This window comes from Lynx rufus, unplaced genomic scaffold, assembly GCF_022079265.1.
Source record: "Lynx rufus isolate CCGP_SWC_20201006 ecotype Redwood Valley unplaced genomic scaffold, mLynRuf1.p SCAF_21, whole genome shotgun sequence".
NCBI lineage: Eukaryota > Metazoa > Chordata > Mammalia > Carnivora > Felidae > Lynx > Lynx rufus.
In genome coordinates, this window is record NW_025814836.1 from 22,448,219 (window position 1) to 22,469,581 (window position 21,363).

The window sequence follows — 21,363 nt, forward strand, 5'->3', positions numbered from 1 at the left end:
GGCAGAACAGATTTTTTTTAATGTTTATTTTTGAGAGAAAGAGAGACAGAATGTGAGTGGGGGAGGGGCAGAGAGAGAGGGGGAGACACAGAATCTGACGCCTCCAGGCTTCGAGCTGTCAGCACAGAACCCCACATGGGGCTTGAACCCATGAACCGTGAGATCATGACCTGAAGGGAAGTCGGACACCCCACCGACTGAGCCACCCAGGCGCCACTGGCAGAACAGATTTTTAAAACTGACTCAATTATACGTTATGTAAAGAAACTCACTTCAAACATAATGATATAGATAAGTTAACAGAAAAAGATCCGAGCCAGATATACTATGCAAACACTAATCAAAGAAAGCAAGACAGGCTATATTAATAGCAGATACATTTATTTCAGAGCAAAGAAAAGCACCAGTTACAAGAAAGGACTATTACATAGTGATAGAAGGGCCAATACACTAAGAAGACACAGCAATTTTAAGGGTGTACGCATCAAACAGAGATGCAAAACATATGATGCAATATAATGATAGAACTGAAAGAAATAAGACACATCCACAATTGTAGCTGAAGACTTCAACATCTTCCTCTCAACAACTGAGAGAATAGTTAGAAAATCAGCACAGATATAGAAGCACTCAAAAAACACACTAACCAATGGGATCTAATTGGTATTTACAGAACACTCCACTCAAAAATGGCAGAACATGTCCCTTAAACTGGTCCCATCTCCCACCCTTCCTTGACCTCCGTACAGCATACCGTAAACACACTCCCCCTTTGTCCTCAGCCTCTACCTTGAATATTCCCTTTACCTTGTTGCCTGATTAGAAACCTGGCTTCTTCAGGTCACGATCTCACGGTCCGTGAGTTCGAGCCCCGCGTCGGGCTCTGGGCTGATGGCTCGGAGCCTGGAGCCTGTTTCCGATTCTGTGTCTCCCTCTCTCTCTGCCCCTCCCCCGTTCATGCTCTGTCTCTCTCTGTCCCAAAAATAAATAAACGTTGAAAAAAAAAAAAAAAAAAAAAAGAAACCTGGCTTCTTCTATTTGCAACAGGAAATGCTTTTTAGTCACTAAGTATATTTCTTCCTGACTATAAAAGTAACAAGGGGATACAGAATAGAAAATTCAGAAAAGTGTGAAATAGGTATATATGTCTAAAATCACCATAATGTCTTCATCACCCAAAGACAACTTTCGGTACAGTTTTATCATAACAGTTTAAAAATATACGCATAGAAAATTGGGGGTTCTCACTGCATGTGCTGTTTCACAGTCCTTTTTTAAAAAATCTAATGTTACATATGAAAATATTTTTGAAAGCTACTGATGTTCCTTCCCTTTAGGCCGTACCGTAGTTTAGTCATTCCCATTTGAGCTGTTTTCCAATCTTTCTCAAATTAAGTAAGTAACTCTATGATGTACCTAAGTCTTTTATTTGGATCTAATTACCTTCTTCAGAGAAATTCCTTGAAATTATTGGGGCAAAGTGAACTTTTAATTGTTAATAAATTTTTCTTCAATCACACAAAACGAAAATTTCATCATCGGATTCTATTCCATAGAAAGTCTAGGGCGGCTTCCTCCCAGTTTGAATCGGACCGTCCCAAATTCCCCTCCAGTCCTAAATTTCCAGTCTCGGTAAACATCTCCCAGCAGCCCGCACCCACGCCTGCGCACAATCGCCCAAACGCAGGCCTCCTGACCGAAGGGGAAACTTAAGGACACGCCCCCGAAGCGCAACCTCTTTAAATTTTAAAATGAAGGCCCGAGCCAATGAATGTTAAGTTTCTCCCGGAACTGGGTGCCCCGCTCACAGCCACGCCCTCCACCAATCAGGCAGAGAGCTTCTCCGTCGTCCTTCCAATCAGCGCCAAGGCTGGGAGTTACTCACGTAAGTTACGTAAGGCGAGCGACCAATAGGAGCTGACTCTGGGGGCTGACTCCGCCAATGGCAGCAGCGCTTGGAGAGCGCGGGAGCTTTTCCACCGGGACTCCTGAGGGAAAGTGGTGAATGGCGCTGGTTCCCTGAGCCGAGGCCCGAGAGGACGGCGGCGCTGGCCCCGGCCGGAGCCCGGGGGCGGCGGCGCGGCCGGCATGGCCTGCTGTCACAACGTTATGTTGCTGCTAGACACCGCGGGCGGTGCCGCCGGCCGGAGCCCGGCCCGGCGGGCCGCCCTGCGCCTCCTCACTTACCTGAGCTGCCGATTCGGCCTGGCCAGGGTCCGCTGGGCCTTCAAGTTCTTTGACTCCCAGGGGGCGCGGAGCCGGCCGTCCCGCGTGTCTGACTTCCGCGAGGTGGGGGCCCGCTCCTGGGAGGACTTCGAGGAGGAGCTGGACGCCGTGCTCGGGGACGGCGCCCACGGCGCCCACCTGCCGGGCCCGGCGCCCAGGGCCAGCCACACGCACGGCGCCCTGATGGAGACGCTGCTAGACTACCAGTGGGACCGGCCCGAGATCACGTCGCCCACCAAGCCGATCCTGCGCAGCAGCGGGAGGAGACTGCTGGACGTGGAGAGCGAGGCCAAGGAGGCCGAGACTGCGCTCGGGGGCTTCGTGAACGCGGTCTTCCTGCTGGCCCCCTGCCCGCATTCGCAGAGGGAGCTGCTGCAGTTCGTGTCCGGGTGCGAGGCGCAGGCCCAGTGCCTCCCGCCAGCCCCTAAGCAGGTGATGGAGAAGTTGCTGCCCAAGCGAGTGCAGGAGGTCATGATCGCCCGAAAAATCACCTTGTACTGGGTGGACACCACCGAGTGGCCCAAGGTGAGTTAATGGTAAGGTCCGACTTGGTGCACGGTGCCCTGCGGGATCAGCCGGAACCTGGCGGTGTCCGCAGAGCCGCCACTAGACCCAGAATGCGACCAGCCTGACCCGCATGGGTCCGTTCGGGAGGAAAGTCCTGTGGTCACAAAGTGAGACAGTCTCCACGACAAAACAGGTAGGTCCTTGGGCCCTGCTGAGGTCAGCGTTTAAAGCCCTTCACAATTTGGGCCCTGTCCGCCTTCCCAGGGAATACTCCAGCATGTGAAGCATGGTCTCTTGGGTCAACAAATCTTGAGTGCTTGTTCTGTCTTATCAGCCACCCGGAAGCCTTTGCGAGTCTAAGCCTCTCTTCCAACGCCTTGCCCAGTGGCAACACCTCGGTCTCTGTTTTGAATTTCCACCCACTTTTGTGGCACTTACCCTTTCCCAGTGATCAGTTCCGCTCCTGCAAGTCTCTCCCTTTCATCTGGTCTAAAAACGTCTCAAAGGCAGGTCCGCACACCCCTTTGTGTCCCCTGCAGATGCACCTTGAACTTGTGCGAGCTCAGTTAAGTATCTGTTGACTAAAGGAGTACATTTAGGTACTTCCGGTTCTAAGTGGCTCATTTGGGGCCCCAGCTTCAGTTAAACACCCCTGATAAGTATATATTTTTACCTTCATTTTTCTGCTGTCTGCTTGTTGTAATAGTCAAGCCATTGCACTGAGCGCCTACTGCACGTTGTAGCTGCTGGGGGTGCGGTGGTCAGCTGAAGTGGTTTACCTTCTGGTGAGGAAGATTCATGAAACAGATAAGATTAACAGATCAAACAGGTGAGCAGGAGGAGGTAAAAGGGTGGGGGGACTGTTGTATATAGGGTGATGGTCAGGGGAGGCCTTTATAAGCAGAGAAGGTGAAGGAGGAGGAATGTGAAGGCTGGGAAAGAACATTCCAGGCAAAGAACAAGTATAAAGGTTTGAACTAGAAACGAGCTTAGTTTGTTTCAGCAAGTGCCCATCCATGGGGCCTAAGCAGTAAAAGTGCCGATTTTCTTCTAATTGATGGGAAGTGGGTTAACCAGGTGAAAGATGTGATTCCGCTTATTGAAAACTGCCACTGAACGAGGGGTGGGTTAAATTGCAAGATTACAAATGGAAAATGAGCAGATGCTTAAATAATGATATGTAATGTTAAAATTTCCAATGTGCTTTCGCATACAAAGCCCAAAAAAGTCGTGGGAAATGCAAAATAAGGCAGCAGTGGCTTGTCAAAAGGAAGGGACAGAGTGTTTAAGGGGGATTGTAAACATTTCATGGAGAAAAAGGAATCCTAGAACTTAAAATTTCTGAAGGCAGCAAATGAAGTGTTGGACCCATACTCAACACATAAGTGTTTGATTTGGGATGATTGACACCAGATCACAACAAAGACTTGGTTCTGAAATTATATCAAATACTGGCTAGAAATCTTAACAGATGGGGCTTGGAGATCCTTCTCTCCTTTTTCTCTTTTTGGAATAGCTTTACAATAAGGAGATTGATGGTACCTTTTTTGGAGACCCCTTCCAGTTCTGACACTCTACCTTCTGAGGGGATGGGTCTTCTCTGAGGCTTCCCTTCTCACATTAGCTGTGTGTTTCCCCTAAGAAAATGTCCCATCAAACAGGCTTTTCTGGAATTTTTTTTTCTGGTGAAGATTGATCCTTTACTATTCAAAAAGCCTCTGCCTGGCCACACCTTGGAGACAAAAGGGAGCTTTGGGTCCTGTCCTTGGAGAGCTCTGGCTACAAGGGCAGAGAAAAGGGAAGGAGAGAAAATCCAGGCCCTGTCTGGTGGAGCTCCCCATCTGGGAAATGCAACGGGAGAAACAGAACCTGGATTCACAGACTGGGGGAGGAGGGATCCAAGCACAGAACTCTGGCAGAATAAAGGGAACATAGGAGACTCCTGGAACACTTTCGGCTTTCTCTCCGATTTATTCAACACCTACTTATTACCTGTCTGCTAGGTGTGCTGAGTGTACCATTAAGTGAACCAGACCGATGCTTTCCTGGAGTTTATAGTCTTGTGGACATTTATAAATCTCCAGATTCGAAACTATCACTAAGGCTTGTCTGTCAGTTATTCTGTAATATGCATAAAAATGAAAAATATAGGGGCGCCTGGGTGGCTCAGTCGGTTAAGCGTCTGACTTCGGCTCAGGTCATGATCTCGCGGTCTGTGAGTTCGAGCCCCGCGTGGGGCTCTGTGCTGACAGCTCAGAGCCTGGAGCCTGTTTCAGATTCTGTGTCTCCCTTTCTCTCTGACCCTCTCCCGTTCATGCTCTGTCTCTCCCTATCTCAAAAATAAATGTTAAAAAAAATTTAAAAAAAAATGAAAAGTATAACGATACTCTTTATATTGATTGTGTTTTTTATTTTGAAATAACTTCAAAAAAAATTTTATTTACATCCAAGTTAGCTCACATAAAGTGTAATAATGGTTTCAGGAGTAGAATTTAATGATTCGTCACTTCCATATAACAGCCAGTGCTCATCCCAACAAGTGCCCTCCTTAATGCCCATCACTTATTTAGCCCATCCCCCCACCCAGCACCCCTCCAACAACCCTCAATTTGTTCCCTGTATTTAAGCATCTCTTATGGTTTGTCTCCCTCCCTGTTCTTGTATTATGTTTTCTTCCCGTATGTTCATCTGTTTTGTATCTTAAAGTCCTCATATGAGTGAAGTCATATATTTGTCTTTCTCTAATTTTGCTTAGCATAATACCCTCTAGTTCCATCCACGTTGTTGCAAATGGCAAGATTTCATTCTTTTTCATCACCGAGTAATATTCCATTGTGTATATATACCACATCTTTATCCATTCATCCATCGTTGGACATCTGGGCTCTTTCCATACTTTGTCTCTTGTCGATAGTGGTGCTGTAAACATTGGGGTGCATGTGCCCCTTCGAATCAGCGTTTTGTATCCTTTGGGTAAATACCTAGTAGTGCAACTGCTGGGTCCTAGGGTAGCCCTATTTTAAATTTTTTGAGGAACCTCCACACTGTTTTACAGAGTGGCTGCACCAGTTTGCATTCCTCATGGTGGTTTTTTCAAATCATGTGCATATATTCTCATCAAAAGTTGATTTTTTTTTCAATTCTTACTAAAGCTTTACTTTTCAATTGATTAGCAGATTTTTTTTTTCCTGGCCATCCTCTAGCCAGAATCTCTAACAATTTCAACAAATTTTTTGTTTCCCTTTGGTGGAAAACCCCAATCAGGATCTGTGGTGTATGAACTAGCTTACCATTCTCCCCTATAGCAGTGAACACAGGCATGGACACATGGGTGGTAACGGCAGATATTGATTAATTTCCAAACTGGCATGCATAACTGAAAAGTCTTACGATATATTGTTTATCTTCGTTACATGTGATATTTTCTGTTCTCTGATATTTCCTATCCTGGTTTTTTTTTTTTTTTTTTAAACGCTGATCATAAGCCAGGAAATTGATCCATCAAAGGATCCATCCGAGTCCATCAAAGGGTCATAACCCTCATATTAAAAGCACTATCCAAGATAGTTCTGGGTTCTTGGACTAGTCTATCCTTCCCTTGCTGTGACCTTGGGCACTTTTATGCCCCTCTTTGAACTTGAATATATGGAAAGTTTGGAGATGTCCTGGAAGACCTCACATTTCCATAGCAATTTATTGTCTACAGTTATTAACTGTCCTGTGGAGTAGGCAAACCAGCACAATAATCATATTTTGGGGTAGGCACTCTTCTGTTCCCATACTACTTGAATATTCTCATATTGTGATGCTGCATTAAATATTTCATTTTATTACTGTTTTATTCCACCCCCAACTTTAAAATTCTAGAAGACAGGCACTGTGTCTCACTAATCTATGGCGTATAAAGTTTGCTCAATGAAAGTTTGAAATCCATGCTTGGGTGTTGAGACTCAGAGGGGGTCACCTCAATGCTCCCTGATAGAATTCCCACTGATTAGGTAGGTCAGTTCAGGATGTTTGCTCAAATGGGTATTGGAGTTCGACCAAATTGTTGTAATAAAACAAGAGTTTAATGCCTTAAAAAAAAAAGTTTGTTAAAAGAAGGTCGAATGGAGCATTGGCTGTGTGTGAGGAAACGAAGAGCAGCTTTTACAGAGAAAGCAGTATTTGAGCTAGATTACCAAACTTAGTGAAGAGGGAAGGGGAAGACACAGGAAACAATGAACAAAAGCATGGATGATAAAACAGGGCATGTTCAGGAAACATTAGTGGTTCAGTGTGTCTGGAAAGCAGCGATGGGTGAGGGAAAGATAATGTGTTTGGAAAGTTTGTTTAGGGCTGGGCTATCCAAGAGTTACGTTATCGTGGAGGCGGTGGGAAGCCCTTGAAAGTTTTTTAGAGAAATAGCATGATGTGATATATGATTTGGAAGAATACTTCTTAGAGAAACATGGAGGACAGATTCGAGGCGGGACACAGACTTTAGAGGCTGTACAGTAAGAGTTCAGGCAAGAGATGATGAGGACTTTGGTGAGAGCAGCGAGGACAGAACCGAGACCTGCTTGGTCCCCACACAGTCATGTGGAGTGGGTGAGTCAGCAGTGATCCCCCTCTAGGAGAGGGGCTCCTGCCTAGCTCCCTTGGTACCTAGCCATTGTTGTGTTCTGTTGTGTAGGACAGAATTATTTTTATTAATGTACTGTATGTTTCTTTTGACTCTTGACATTTCACGATTCCTCTCCAGTGATTTTTATCACTTCTGTTCCTTGCCAGAAAATAGAACTCAAGTGTTGTTTTCACTACATGGGCACTTTTTAGAAGGCATAGTATGTAGTAGTTATATTCTTAGGCTGTACAGTAACAGGATACTGGCCATTATTTGTGTTTGGCTTAATAAACACAATGATTGTGGAATTTGATCCTTTAATGTAGATGCCAGCTTGACTTTCTCTTGATCTCCCTAAGCTTGCTTTCTTTTTTTTAATATGAAATTTATTGTCAAATTGGTTTCCACCCAAATTGAAACACCCAGTGCTCATCCCAACAGGTGCCCTCCTCAGTGCCCATCACCCACTTTCCTCTCCCCCCCACCCCCCATCAACCCTCAGTTTATTCTCAGTACTTAAGAGTCTCTTATGGCTTGCCTCCTTCCCTCTCTGTAACTTTTTTCCACCCCCCTTCTCCCCACTGATCTTCTGTTGAGTTTCTAAGGATCCACATATGAGTGAAAACATAAGGTATCTGTCTTTCTCTGCCTGACCCATTTCACTTAACCCTCTCCAGTTCCATCCATGTTGCTACAAATGGTCAGATTTCATTCTTTTGCATTGCCAAGTAGTATTCAATTGTATATATAAACCACATCTTCTTTATCTATTAGTTGGATAATAAATAAATAAAGTTGATGGACATTTAGGCTCTTTCCATAATTTGGCTATTGTTGAAAGTGCTGCTATAAACATTGGGGCACAAGTGTCCCTATGCATCAGCACTCCTGTATCCCTTGGGTAAATTCCTAGCAGTGCTATTGCAGGGTCATAGGGTAGATCTATTTTTAATTTTTGGAGGAAACTCCACACTGTTTTTCAGAGCGGGTGCCCCAGTTTGCATTCCCACCAACAGTGCAAGAGGGTTCCCGTTTCTCCACATCCCCTCCAGCATCTATAGTCTCCTGATTTGTTCATTTTGGCCACTCTGACCTCACTCTGTGAGGTGGTATCTCAGTGTAGTTTTGATTTGTATTTGCCTGATGAGGAGTGACGTTGAGCATCTTTTCATGTGCCTGTTGTCCATCTGGATGTCTTCTTTAGAAAAGTGTCTATTGATGTCTTCTGCCCATTTCTTCACTGGATTATTTGTGTTTTGGGTGTGGAGTTTGGTGAGTTCTTTATAGATGTTGGATAGTAGCCCTTTATCCGATATGTCATTTGCAAATATCTTTTCCCCTTCCGTCGGTTGCCTTTTAGTCCCCTAAGTTTTCTTTATGGGTGCCTCATTTATAACTACCTGAGGTTCTTTATAATTTTTATTTCAGTTGTGGGAGTCCCCAGATCACCTTGGGTACTGGACAGTGTGTCAACTGCTCCACCTTGTAGGAGGCACTATCTTACCATCCGAAACTTTCCGCCAGGATTGTACTAAAGCTGGGAAAATACTACTTGGTAGTGAAAAAAAGCTGTCAAGTGAATCTCCCCTCACTCCATGGATTTCGACTCTGCCATCTGATGCCACTTTAAACTGTTTGCTCTATAATTCTCCTGCGTATGAAGCCTCATTTCCACGGATGGAAGGAATCTTATTTCTCCCTGTTGAAGGTAAGCAAATACTATTTTGGGGGCTTTTATGGTCTCAGGTACATTCATTTCCTCAAGGCAGATCCATGCTTTTCACTTGTTTAGAGTTTCCAGCAGTCTAGGCGCTCAATGCTTGTAATTAAAAGATACCCATGTAAAGGGGCACCTGGGTGGCTGGCTCAGTGGGTTAAGCATCTGACTCTTGGTTTTGGCTCAGATCATGATGTCACAGTTCATGGGTTCGAGCCCCACATCAGCCTCTGTGCTGGCAGTGCTGAGCTTGCTTGGGATTCTTTCTCCTTCTCTCCCCTCTCCCTCTCCCCCTTCCCCCACTCTCTTTCCCTTTCTTTCAAGATAAATAAACTAAAAAAACAACAACAAAAAAGATACCTATGTAGAATCAGAGGTACCACAGGAAAGGGTTGGACGTGGACACAGTATAACTGCCAGCCCACCTTTGAAAAGAACTAGTGAGTGATTCTTTAAAGAGTTTCCCAGCTGGGGTGCCTGGGTGTCTCAGTCAGTTAAGCATCCGACTTCCGCTCAGGTCATGATCTTGCAGTTTGTGAGTTCAAACCCCTCATCTGTCAGCACAGAGCCTGGAGCCTGCTTTAGATTCTTTGTCTCTCTCTCTTTCTCTCTCTCTGTCTCTCTCTCTCTGTCTCTCTCTCTCTCTCTGTCTCTCTCTCTCTCTCTCTCTCTCTCTGTCTCTCTCTGTCTCTGTCTCTCTCTTTCTCTGTCTCTCTCTGTCTCTCTCTCTCTGTCTCTGTCTCTCTCTGTCTCTCTCTGTCTCTCTCTCTCTCTCTGTCTCTCTCTCTCTCTCTGTCTCTCTCTCTCTCTCTGTCTCTCTCTCTCTCTGTCTCTCTCTCTCTCTGTCTCTCTCTCTCTCTGTCTCTCTCTCTGCCCTTTCCCCGCTCATGCTCGAGCGCTCACTCTCTTTCCCTCTCTCTCCCCCCTCCCTCTCAAAAATAAACATTAAAAAAAAAAAAAGTTCCCCAGCTGTTGTAAAGAAGGATAATATTTTTTTTTTTTAATTTTTTTTTCAACGTTTATTTATTTTTGGGACAGAGAGAGACAGAGCATGAACGGGGGAGGGGCAGAGAGAGAGGGAGACACAGAATCGGAAACAGGCTCCAGGCTCCGAGCCATCAGCCCAGAGCCTGACGCGGGGCTCGAACTCACGGACCGCGAGATCGTGACCTGGCTGAAGTCGGACGCTTAACCGACTGCGCCACCCAGGCGCCCCAAAGAAGGATAATATTGTTCAGGTGCTCAAGCAGAGGGGGTGGTAAGATTTCCCACCTCATAGAAGAGATTGAACAATTGAAGACCATAGAGAAGCGATGACTGATTAAGAGGAGAAATAAATTAGTTAAGAGGCGCTGAGAATGGTGCTTGTTACCAGGAAGAGCCAGCATGGTGAACTCTTCGTAAATTGGCTTTGCCGTGTGGTCTGTCGTATGGTGAATCTCCTTTGTGAATCCTGTCTCCACACAGGAGTAATCCTACCTAGAGATGTAAACCTAAAACTATGTGATGCATTATGTGCAGTTTAAGGAAACTTCAAGAGTAGTTTTGTTTAACCAGTTCTGTCATACCTAGTTTTTAGACTTTAACATTTTAATAAGATCTTATACCCTGGACTTAAGAGGCAGTGTTGTCTTTTTTGCAAGTAATGAGTATTACTTGAATACTTACGTCGAAGGCGTAATTATTGAGAAGTTCTGACATTTAGTTGCACCCGTGTAATTCTTTTCATCTATTGCTCTTCCCAGAGAGCGAAATGAACTTGCTCTGATAGCCTGTTGGCAGCGGAATGACGGTTGAAGTGTGAAGTGACAGTTACTAGCACCTCGACTGACAATCTGATTTTTTTCTTCTTACTATTCTATTTTTAGTACCTCTCACATTAGAATTTTAATATTCCTTATTTCTAATAGACAAAGAGATTCAAGAAACATGGACGGTCACCCTAGAGCCCTTGGCCATGCATCAGAGACACTTTCAGAAGCCGGTCAGAATTTTCCTAAAAGGCACAGCAGCCCGGTGGTCTCTCCCAGCGAGTAGCATTTTGGGCACCGATAGCTGGTTGCTACAGAGTCCAGAGGAGGGCAGATCAACTCAAAGACTGTTATTTCAGCAGCTGGTAAGCAGGCTGACTGCTGAAGACTTACACCTGGTAGGTACCGTGTACGCGCTGAGTTATTCCGGTCTGATGACGCACTTGTACGGTTCAATAAGGGGTCTGAGAGGAGCCAAGGCTGGATCCACATAACATACTTTAGTGACACAGGTGGTGTTTTTGTGAATCATACTATTTCACGGTAGCATCGTGACGGTGCTTGTTGGTGAAGAAACAGTTTATAAAATTGCATGTACCTTGATTCCCATTAAGTTAAATTATATTCACATGGGAAGAAAAGGCAGCGGGTCAAATGGAAGTATTAGGGTGGTGAAATCATGTGTGGTTTCTTGTTATTTTTTTGAGTGTTCTAGTATATATTTCTAAACTTATGTACTTTTATATCCTAAATGTCATTGCTATGAAGCCCTTCACTGTAAAATTGGATGTAATAGTGTTTAATAGTTCCACAAACTTAGAAATGTCTTCTGAAAGACACATAGGTACCCAGATTTGATTGAAAGGTGATGATTATTTTCAACTACTGGCAGATTTTTTACCTTACTTTGTCTTTTGCCTCTGTAACCTCAGAAGGCTTCTGTCGTCTAGATCCTTTGTGAAACATAGAAAAACTGTAGTCTCTGGACCGATGTTGTTCTTTCTAAGAGTTACGTGTGTTCTGAATGAAAGAGCTCGACTCAGGGAGTCAGCTGGGCCTCTGCTCTGTTCTGCAATTATGTATCTAAATCCCTTAAGTGGTAGCATTGCCTCATGGTTAAGAGCATGGGTTTCGAATTCATACACATGCAGGCTTGGCTTCTGCCTCTTACCAACTCGGTAACCTTAAACAGGTTACTTATTCCTCAGCCTTAATCCCGCCTCTGTAAAATGGGGGTAATAATCATTTTTTTACCTCAGAGCGGCTGTGAGGATTCGGTGAGTTAAAATCACGTAAGTGCTTAGTAAATATTCCCGGTAACCTTAGGTTTTTCTTGTTTATAGATTGAGAGATTAGGATCATGTGGTCACTAAATTCAATTCGAACGCTAATACCCATCCAGCCCGTCTGTTCCACAGTTTTGTCTTTTGTAATAATCTTTGGGAGAAACTATCATTCTGTCTTTTACTAAGCTACATTCTCCTTTAGCTGTACATCAACAGTCTTCTCAATTAATTAGACCTTCTGATGTAGGTTGCCAGCGTGGACCCTGGTGAAGGCTGGCCCCCCATCACTGGAGTTATTTCCCCCCTCTCTACCAATGCTACCATTCTCACTGTGTTCCGCACCGAGGAGGCTGAATTTCAAAGACATTTTCTCCAAACAGTTGTGGCAGAGAGCCCCCAGGATACAGCGTCCCTTTTTTCTGATGTTATGGATATTGTACTGAGTCAGATTCACAGTTCACTTGAGGATCCTGCCACCTGTGGTAAGCTTCTGAACCGATAACTAACATACTCTAGGGCAGTGGTTTATAGTTTCTTCTACCATCAGAATTTTTTTTCACTGTGCTCTTCGTAGAACCCCAATATCTATTATAAAACAGATAAAAGCAAGCTACGATACTTTAGGCAGTTTAAATCATCATTATTTGTAGAAATCCTGAAGCACCTCTGAGGAGGCCAAAGGCTCTATGAAACTGGTGTGAAATCAGAGGTATGAGATGAAACCTGTATTTTAATATACTTAATGAAAGTGAAAGTATCGTGCTCCTGTCCACCTCCAATCTGGTGCATTGTTACTAATAACAGTACAAACCCTATTTATGCCAGGTAGATATAAAGATAATCAATTTGATATTTATCCCATTCATTCAACAGATTTATTGAGTGCCTGCTATGGCAGGCACTGTTCTAAGTAACGGGAATATATCAGAGAACAAACTAGACAAAAGTCTGTGTTCTTACAGAGTGTACCATCTAGTCTGGGGAGACCAGACAGTGAATAAGGAAATTGCATAGTATATTTAGAAGAGATAAGTGCCATAGTCATAAAGCAGGAAAAAGGGAATAGGGAGAGTTAAGGGGTGGGGGGTTGAAATTTTAAACAGGCTTTGTTGAAAAAGTAATATCTGAGCAAAGGCTTGAAGGAAGTGATACAAAGAGGTAACAGCAAACGCCAAGACTCTGAGAAAGGTGTGTGTCTGTTACATTTGAGGGACCGCGAGCAAGCCTGCGTTTTGTACACTGTGGGGAGTGGCATTTTTCATTGACAGCATAGACCCATTGGGGTTGGTGGTGTGGATGGAGGAGTGTTGTTAGTGATGCGGCTGTGCATCCTTTGTAAGAATGCGGCCAATCCAAGGGAGGAGCAGGTGTTTGGATTCTCTGCTTTGGTCCTAATGCGCCTTTTTCTCTCCTTCCTCTCCCATCTCTGCTCCTGTCCCTGTAGCTCCTCCTGTTCCAGAGTGGGCCCAGCAGGAGCTTGGCCGCACCGGTCCTTGGAGCGCGGCCGTCATGGAGAAGTGGTTCCCCTGTTCTAACCTGACTGGCGCTAGTTCAAGTCTGATGGAGTCATTTTGGTAAAACTTTATTTCTCTGGATATTGATTGATGAAATCGGCCCTCACTTATCTGCTTATGGGTTTGTTTGGTTTTTTTAGCATACTGCATTTTCTTAGTGTAGTCCAGTAATACTAAAAACTACACATGGAGAGCATTGTTTAATGGGGATAGAGTTCAGTCTTATAAGATGAAAAGAGCTCAGGAGATGGATGGAGGTAATGGTTGCACAACATTATGAATCTACTTAATACTACTGAACAGTGTACTTAGTATATTTTACCACAATTAAAAAACTTGGGAAAAATTAATTACAAAAACAAAATGTTCTCATTATGGAAGAAAATATTTAGTATTAAATCTCAGTAAAAATGAAAAATAACAAATTTGTATAATGCAGCTAAGTTTATGCATACAGGAAGATTTAAGAGCTTAAACTGTCTTTTAAAGAAGAAAAGTTAGGGGCACCTGGGTGGCTCAGTTAAGGGTCTGACTTGGTTTTGGCTCAGGTCATGATCTCCTGGTTTGTGAGATCGAGCCCCACATTGGGCTCTGCTCACACCTAAGAGCCTGCTTGAGATTCTTTCTCTCCGTCTCTCTCTGCCCCTCCCCTGCTCACGCACGCTCTCTCAAAATAAATAAACATTTAAAAATAATAAGGGGAGTGTAGGTGGCTCAGTCAGTTAAGCGGCCAACTCTTGGTTTCAGCTCAGCTCAGTTCGTGATTTCGATCAAGCCCCACATCAGGCTTCCCATTGATGGTGCAGAGCCTGCTTGAGATTCTTTCTCTCTGCCCCTTCTTTCCCACTCACTCTCTCTGGCTCAGAATGGATGAATGAATAAACTTAAAAAAAAAATTTGTTTTAATAAAACAAAAAATAAAAAAATAAAAATAAACGTTAAAAGCCAATTAGCTAAGGGTCCAATACAGTAAATAACAGAGTAAATCCCCAAAATAAAGAAGGTAGTAATAAAGATAAGAACAATAATCACAGACAATAGAAATCAACAAACATAAAGTGATTTTTTTGAGAAGTCAAATAAAATGGAATTATCTATTGTAAAATTGAGTAATTTTTTTTAAAAAAGAAGACATAAACCATATTAGAAATGTAAAAGATGAAGCAGAAATTCAAAATAGTATTAAGAGGTAAAGTCAAGGTTTATTTTTGCCATATAGGTAACCAGTTGTTCCAACCCTGTTTATTAAAAGTCTTTTTCTCATTAAATTACTGTAGCACTTTGTCCAAATCAGTTCACCACCATTGTGCAGGTTTATTTCTGCGAAGAATCTAGTCCAGAAGTTGTTAATATCACATTGTCTTGAGGACTGAAATCAAGTAGTTTTAGTCCTCTCAACTTTGTTTTGTTTGGTTTTGTTTTCAGAATTGCTTTGACTATTTGAGAAACTTTGCATTTCCATGTAAACTTTAGAATTATTCTGTTAATTTCCACCAGGAAACCCTGCTAGGATTTTAGCTAAGAGTACATTGAGTCTGTAGATCAATTTGGGAAGAATTGACTTAATAATGAGTCTTCTGATTCCTGGATGTGGTATAGCTTGCCAGGGCTAAGACAGGACAGGTGCACTTTTCCCTATAAGATAGCAGTGTTTACCATAAAGCACTAATAAATAAGGTGGTGTGGAGCCCAAAGAGTGACCCACACCAAAGCAGCATACACCAAAGGCAGAATTATAAGTAGACTGTTGGGGAAAGAATAGACTGTTCTATTTTTTTTTTTTTTTTAAATGAGGAAGGGATTTTTTTTTTTTTTTAATTTTTTTTTTTCAACGTTTATTTATTTTTGGGACAGAGAGAGACAGAGCATGAACGGGGGAGGGGCAGAGAGAGAGGGAGACACAGAATCGGAAACAGGCTCCAGGCTCTGAGCCATCAGCCCAGAGCCTGACGCGGGGCTCGAACTCCCGGACCGCGAGATCGTGACCTGGCTGAAGTCGGACGCTTAACCGACTGCGCCACCCAGGCGCCCCGGGATTTTTTTTTTTTAACGTTCATTCACCCTTGAGACAGAGAGACTGAGCATGAACGGGGGAGGGGCAGAGAGAGAGGGAGACACAGAATCTGAAACAGGCTCCAGGCTCTGAGCAGTCAGCACAGAGCCCGACGTGGGGCTTGAACTCACATACCGCAAGATCGTGACCTGAGCCGAAGTCGGACGCTTAACCGACTGAGCCACCCAGGCGCCCCTAGACTGTTCTATTAATGGTGATGTGACAATTGGCTCTCCAGAAGAAAAGCAATAAAAATAGATTTCTACCTCACAGCATACACAGTGATAAGTTTCTGATAAATTTTAAACAAATGTGAAAAGTAAAACTTTAAAATCTTAAGGGAAAACACAGGAGGAGTTCAGGCTTGGAATGGGTTTCTTACATAAAACATCAAGCACTGAAACCATGAAGGAAAATATATGACTATAATTTAGAATTTCCTATATGATGAAAAGGCCTAGTCATAGGCCTAGGTAGCTGTAATGCATATAACCAGCAGAGGATTTGTATCTAAATTAGTACAGAGCTCCTAAAAATCAATAAGAAGAAAAGCAATTGGGCACAGAATGCAAACAAGCAATTCATACAATGAAATCCAATAGAGCAGTAATTTGAAAAGATAAGATACTCCGTTTCAGGGTGCCTGGCTGGCTCAGCCAGCACAGCGTGTGACTCTTGATCTCAGGGTTCTGAGTTTGAGCTCCACATTGGGCCTAGTAGAGCTTACTTAAAAAAAAAAAAAAAAAATGCTCAGCTTAAGCAAATGGAAATGAAAACGACGGTAAGAAACCCCCCACAAGATTCTGTTTTATACCCATTAGATTGTCGAAGGTCAGTAAGTCGGATATAGCACATAAAGAAATGAGATTTGTATTCCTCGTAAAGGAGAAACTTTACATGCTGGCACCCAGCAATTCCACTTTTACATGTCTACATTAAAATATTTGCACAAATACAAGGAGAGCTACACTCGATTGTTCATTGCCAGTCGTTACAAGTGAAAAAGTGGAAAGAACCGGCTGTCTCTCAGCGGGGAAACGGATAAACAGACTATGGTATAGTTACACAATAGAACATTATAGATAGATTAGTAAAACGGAATAAACGAGCTATTTATATACTCATGAAAAATGTTGAGTACAGACAGAAAATTGCAAAAGGATGATGTATGGTATTTTTTAAAACTTCCAACATATACAATAGCAATTTATGTTGGTTTTAATACATACGTATGTCTCTATAAATCAGATACAAGTCTAGGAATACTTCTGGAAGGAAAGGATGGGAAAAGATTGGGGCTTTTCTGTGTCTATAATGCTTAATTTCATTAAAAGAATCTGAAGTCGATAAGGTCAAGCTTTAGCAAATATTTAATCTTTGTGGGAAGAACATATCTAATAATGCTTTCACTACTTTTCTGTGTAATTGAAAGGCTCATAAGTTCTAAAAAAAATTAACAGAATGAAAAACAAACCATCCCTACAGTTAAAGGAAATCCCAGCACACTTAGGGAGAATTAGTCTGCTTCAGAACTGCACGTGTGAAGCCGAGAAGCCCAGCCCATTCAACCAATGTCACCATAACTTCCTCCCACTTTTAGATCAGATAATGGAAGATAGTGAAATATAAGTAATAAGTTTTTGTTTTGTTTGTTTTTGAACGTTTACTTATTTTTGAGAGAGCGCGAGCTGGGGAGGGACAGAGAGAGGGAGACAGAGGATCAGAAGCAGGCTGCTCATGCACTATGGGTGCACCGTCAGTGCAGAGCCCGACGCGGGGCTCAAACTCACAAACCCGTGAGATCATGACCTGAGCCGAAGTCAAACGCTCAACCGGCTGAGCCACCCACGTGCCCCTACAAGGAATACGTTTTCAAAGTTTTGCTCTTTTCATGGTTTCCCTTAGTGATGTTTAGCCCCAGGCAGAGAAGCATTTAATATCTAATCCCCTCTGCCACACTTCCTCCCCTTCTCATCAATTCCAGATTAGTTTACTATGATGTAATGGTGATGTGAAAGAATTATTCAGAAGGCACTGTGACACTCACTATACTGTATTGCATCGTCTTCTACTTTAATGTATGGGCAGTGGGTAGAAAACAACTATGGAATAGTTGCCTAAATTAGACATGTACCGTAGGACCTTAAGGATCTCATCAATATAGAAGTCACTACCATATGTAATGATTAATGGTTTTGTTAACAGGTGGCTTCTGTCCCTGAGTCTGTTTAAATCATAAATGAGAAGAGAGAGAAAATACATTTTTTGAAGGCTGCTTGTGGGGATATCTTTTGATTAGCTTTTAAAGGCTAATGAATTTTGTTTTTAAAGCATTTTGAAAAATCAGCATTTCAGCTTTGTACTAGACATCTTGACTTGTTCACAGGTTACTACAGGCTGCCTCATCTAATAAGGAAGAGTCTTCCAAAACTGAAAGTGAATTAACGTGTTGCCTCTCTGACCTCTACCAGAGAAAGTCTCGGGAAGAATCCACTGTGTCTAATCAGGAAGACAGCAAAAAGAAACGTATGCACATAGACTGTTTCTTGGTGCAGTCTTTCTTGAGAGTGTGTGTTTTAAAAGACTGGAATTCCCTAAAATGGGGTTGAAACGGTAACTGAATAAGAGGACAAGTTCTCGCATTTCAAACTTGAAAATGATTACATTAGTACAAAAGTGATGTTAAAAAATCGCCTACAATCTTACCTTCTTAATAAACCATTTCCATTTTTAGTTATGCAAGTACAACTTTGTATGCTACTCATCAATATTTATTTCCCTGTGCCGCCTTGCCTCTTCAGTTACTGTTCCACCTCATTGCCTCACAAGATTGATGAAATTTTTCTGTTGTTGAACAGTTTTCAATTTTTATCATTATAAGTAATACCGTAGTATATGGGGTGCATAGGATTTATTCTTTGAGTGACTTCCTTAGTGTAAATTATCTGGAACAAGTTACTGTATCAAAAAGTGGGGGAAAAGTAGCTTGCAATGCATACTGCTCAATTGCCTTCCAGAACTTTTGTCACAACTCTGTGACCACTGGGTGATGATACCTTGGGTCTGTTCGGCCTCTGCCTTCCTAAAAATCATCCGATCTTGTTGCCATATTTAGTTCCTAAACTTCCGTTACAAGAAGAGCTCTCTTTCTCTTCTGTGTTGTAGGTACAGACCGATGGGAGAACCACCTCATTCACATCCTCCTGCAGGGATGTACTTTATTGCAGTATCCCTTCACAGAATACTGAGTCTGAATTAAAGCATTACTAATTCTGCAGAAGTAAAAGCTATTTTACTTGTCTTCCCACGATGCTGTTTTGGTAGGAGGGGTCCCTCGCACCCCAGTGAGGCAGAAGATGAACACCATGTGCCGTTCCTTAAAGATGTTGAATGTCGCGAGGCTGAACGTGAAGGCCCAGAAGTCGTGTCCAGATGGCAGTCCAGATGCCACCGGGGAGAAGGGGATCCCAAGGGCAGCCGTTGGAAGAACGGCAGATAAAGTGGAAAACCGAGGGAGAACACTCCGAAGCTCTAAACCTAAAGGTATTTATTCCTCGATGCCATCGCGTTTTGGGGTCTAAGGCCACGCTTACTCTTTCATACCCTTGTATTTTTGTAAATTTTAATCCTGTCCTTCAGTTAATGAACATTTATTGAATATCTGCTGAATTCCTCAAGGTGTGTTACGGGGAATACAATAAAAATAGGATCATGTCCTATTCTCAGATTTATGATCCAATCACAAAGATGACAATAGTGAATTCATATATGCATGTGTACATGCGAGCGTACACACACACACGCACGAAGTACATAATGGACTAATACAACGTGAGACATAAGAGAGCCAAGAAGCTACAACAGCAAAGACATACTAGGTGTCGAGAACGAGAAGGTCGGCCTTGGGCCAGAAGAGGCTGAGAAGGCTTCTAAGGAGGCAGTGGAGCCCAGGCTGGAGTTTAAGGAACAAGCAGAATTCAGACGGCAGGAGGGTAAAGGAAGAGCGTACTAGATGGGAGATTAGCCTCAGTAAAGTCACAAGAAGGGACATGGCATGGCCCTAGGACAGGTAGTTAAAGAAGCTTTAGCCATTGAGGAAGAGAGGGAGATGGGGAAGCTTTGTGACTCATCTAGTGTATTGAGGTCTTTCAGAGTTGGGCAGAAGAATTTCATCCAGTAGTGTTAATTTTCCTATTTGTTTCTTTCTTTGCTAAAAAATGGATTGCATTGCAGTGTGTTTCTCATCCTCAGGGCACATTCTTAGCTCACGCTACCAGAGCCGGTCCTGTGGGAGGTGAACTTTGGACAATAACTGCATGATGTTACCTTTGATTTCTTTTGAGAATTCTGGAGTAAAAGTTTTCTCCTTGAAGAGTTTTTTTTTTCCCCACCTTTGGAATGCTAGATTCACAGATGATAATCAGTTTGAATGGGACAGAACATCTTTAATGAGCTAGTAAAAAAGTATTCACGAATGTGGATGGTTCATTCAAGGGAGAGCAAAATTAACAGTACTCAAATGCCATTAATATTAACACAGTTTCTGGATTAGATTCTGAGCAGAAATAGACCCGCCCAACAGTGGTACAGGCTTTTGGACAAAGGTGCCCCAATAATTCAGTAGGAAAACGATAATCTTTTCAACAAATGGTGCTGGAACAGATGGGTGTCTTGATGGAAAAAAAATGAACTTTGACCTCACCTCTTAGTGTTTCAAATCTCTGCTCTATTTTTCCATTCTAATACTGCTTATTTATCCTTTCTCTATTTAATATTCCTCAGTCTTACCATAGATTTCTGTATCTGGTTTTGCAGAGAATTATTTTTTTGTTTCTGCTGATCTCTCTTGGTTTTTTTCCCCTATTTAATTCATTTCTGTTCCTGTTTTTAGTATTGCCTTTGTTTTTTGGATTTATTCTCTCATGCTGTTTCTTCTGTTGTGCCCTTAGCTAATTGGTTTTTATTTTTCTTCTTTAAAAGATTATTTAAGTCTATGAACTTTCCTTTAAGTTTTAATTTAAGTGCATTATACAAGTTTGCTATGTTCTGTTTTCATTGATACTTCTAAATATTTGGTGACATCCAGAATATAAGGGAATTTTTTAACCCAATCTGATAGTTTCTCTTAACCAGCATGTGCATTTGTGAAATAGATGTTTATAATTATTGATAAGCTTGGCTGTTTTTTAGAGTCTTATTTTGTGCTTTCTAGGTTTTTTGTTTGTTTTTTCCTTTCTAGCAGACTGGGATTAATCAAGTTTTGTTTGTTCCTCTTCCTTTCTGCTGGGTTTGGAGGTTATATAGGTGTTTTTTTGTTGTTGTTTTAGAGAGAGAGAGAGAGCGAGCGCGCACGTGAGAGTGCAAGTAGGGGAGAGGGGCAGAGGGAGAGAGAATGAATCTCAAGCAGGCACCCCGCTCTGTGTGAAGCCTGACGCGAGGCTCGATCCCACAACCTCTGGGATCATGACCTGAGCCAAAATTACTAGTCAGACGTTCAACCTACTGAGCAACCCAGGCATCCCTTTTCTTTTCTTTTTTTAAGATTTTATTTTTAAGTAATCTGTTCACCCAACATGGGGCTCGAACTCACAACCCTGACATCAAGAGTCACATGCTCCACTGACTGAGCCAGCCAGGCGCCCCTATAGTTTCTTTTGCATTAATAGTTATCATTAAATTTATAATGTGTACATTTGATTTGCA

The 21,363-nt window shown here is 42.7% G+C and overlaps 1 protein-coding gene across 6 annotated transcripts in view; it reads left to right on the plus strand.

The window, feature by feature from the left end:
• The first annotated feature begins 2,088 nt into the window (after positions 1–2,088).
• Positions 2,089–21,363, plus strand: part of TICRR (TOPBP1 interacting checkpoint and replication regulator) — a 48,745-nt gene continuing 29,470 nt past the window's right edge. For 2 of the 6 annotated variants that reach the window (XM_047086702.1, XM_047086700.1), the window contains exons 1-7: positions 7,084–7,323; positions 8,768–9,047; positions 10,967–11,205; positions 12,341–12,575; positions 13,538–13,667; positions 18,047–18,186; positions 18,985–19,203. In XM_047086702.1, the coding sequence (XP_046942658.1) occupies positions 7,249–7,323; positions 8,768–9,047; positions 10,967–11,205; positions 12,341–12,575; positions 13,538–13,667; positions 18,047–18,186; positions 18,985–19,203 (1,318 nt within the window). In that variant the 5' untranslated portion in view covers positions 7,084–7,248. Of the gene's footprint in view, positions 2,752–7,083; positions 7,324–8,767; positions 9,048–10,213; positions 10,490–10,966; positions 11,206–12,340; positions 12,576–13,537; positions 13,668–18,046; positions 18,187–18,984; positions 19,204–21,363 lie in introns of those variants that run through there. The other 4 variants (XM_047086706.1, XM_047086703.1, XM_047086704.1 and 1 more) reach the window with 4 other exon arrangements.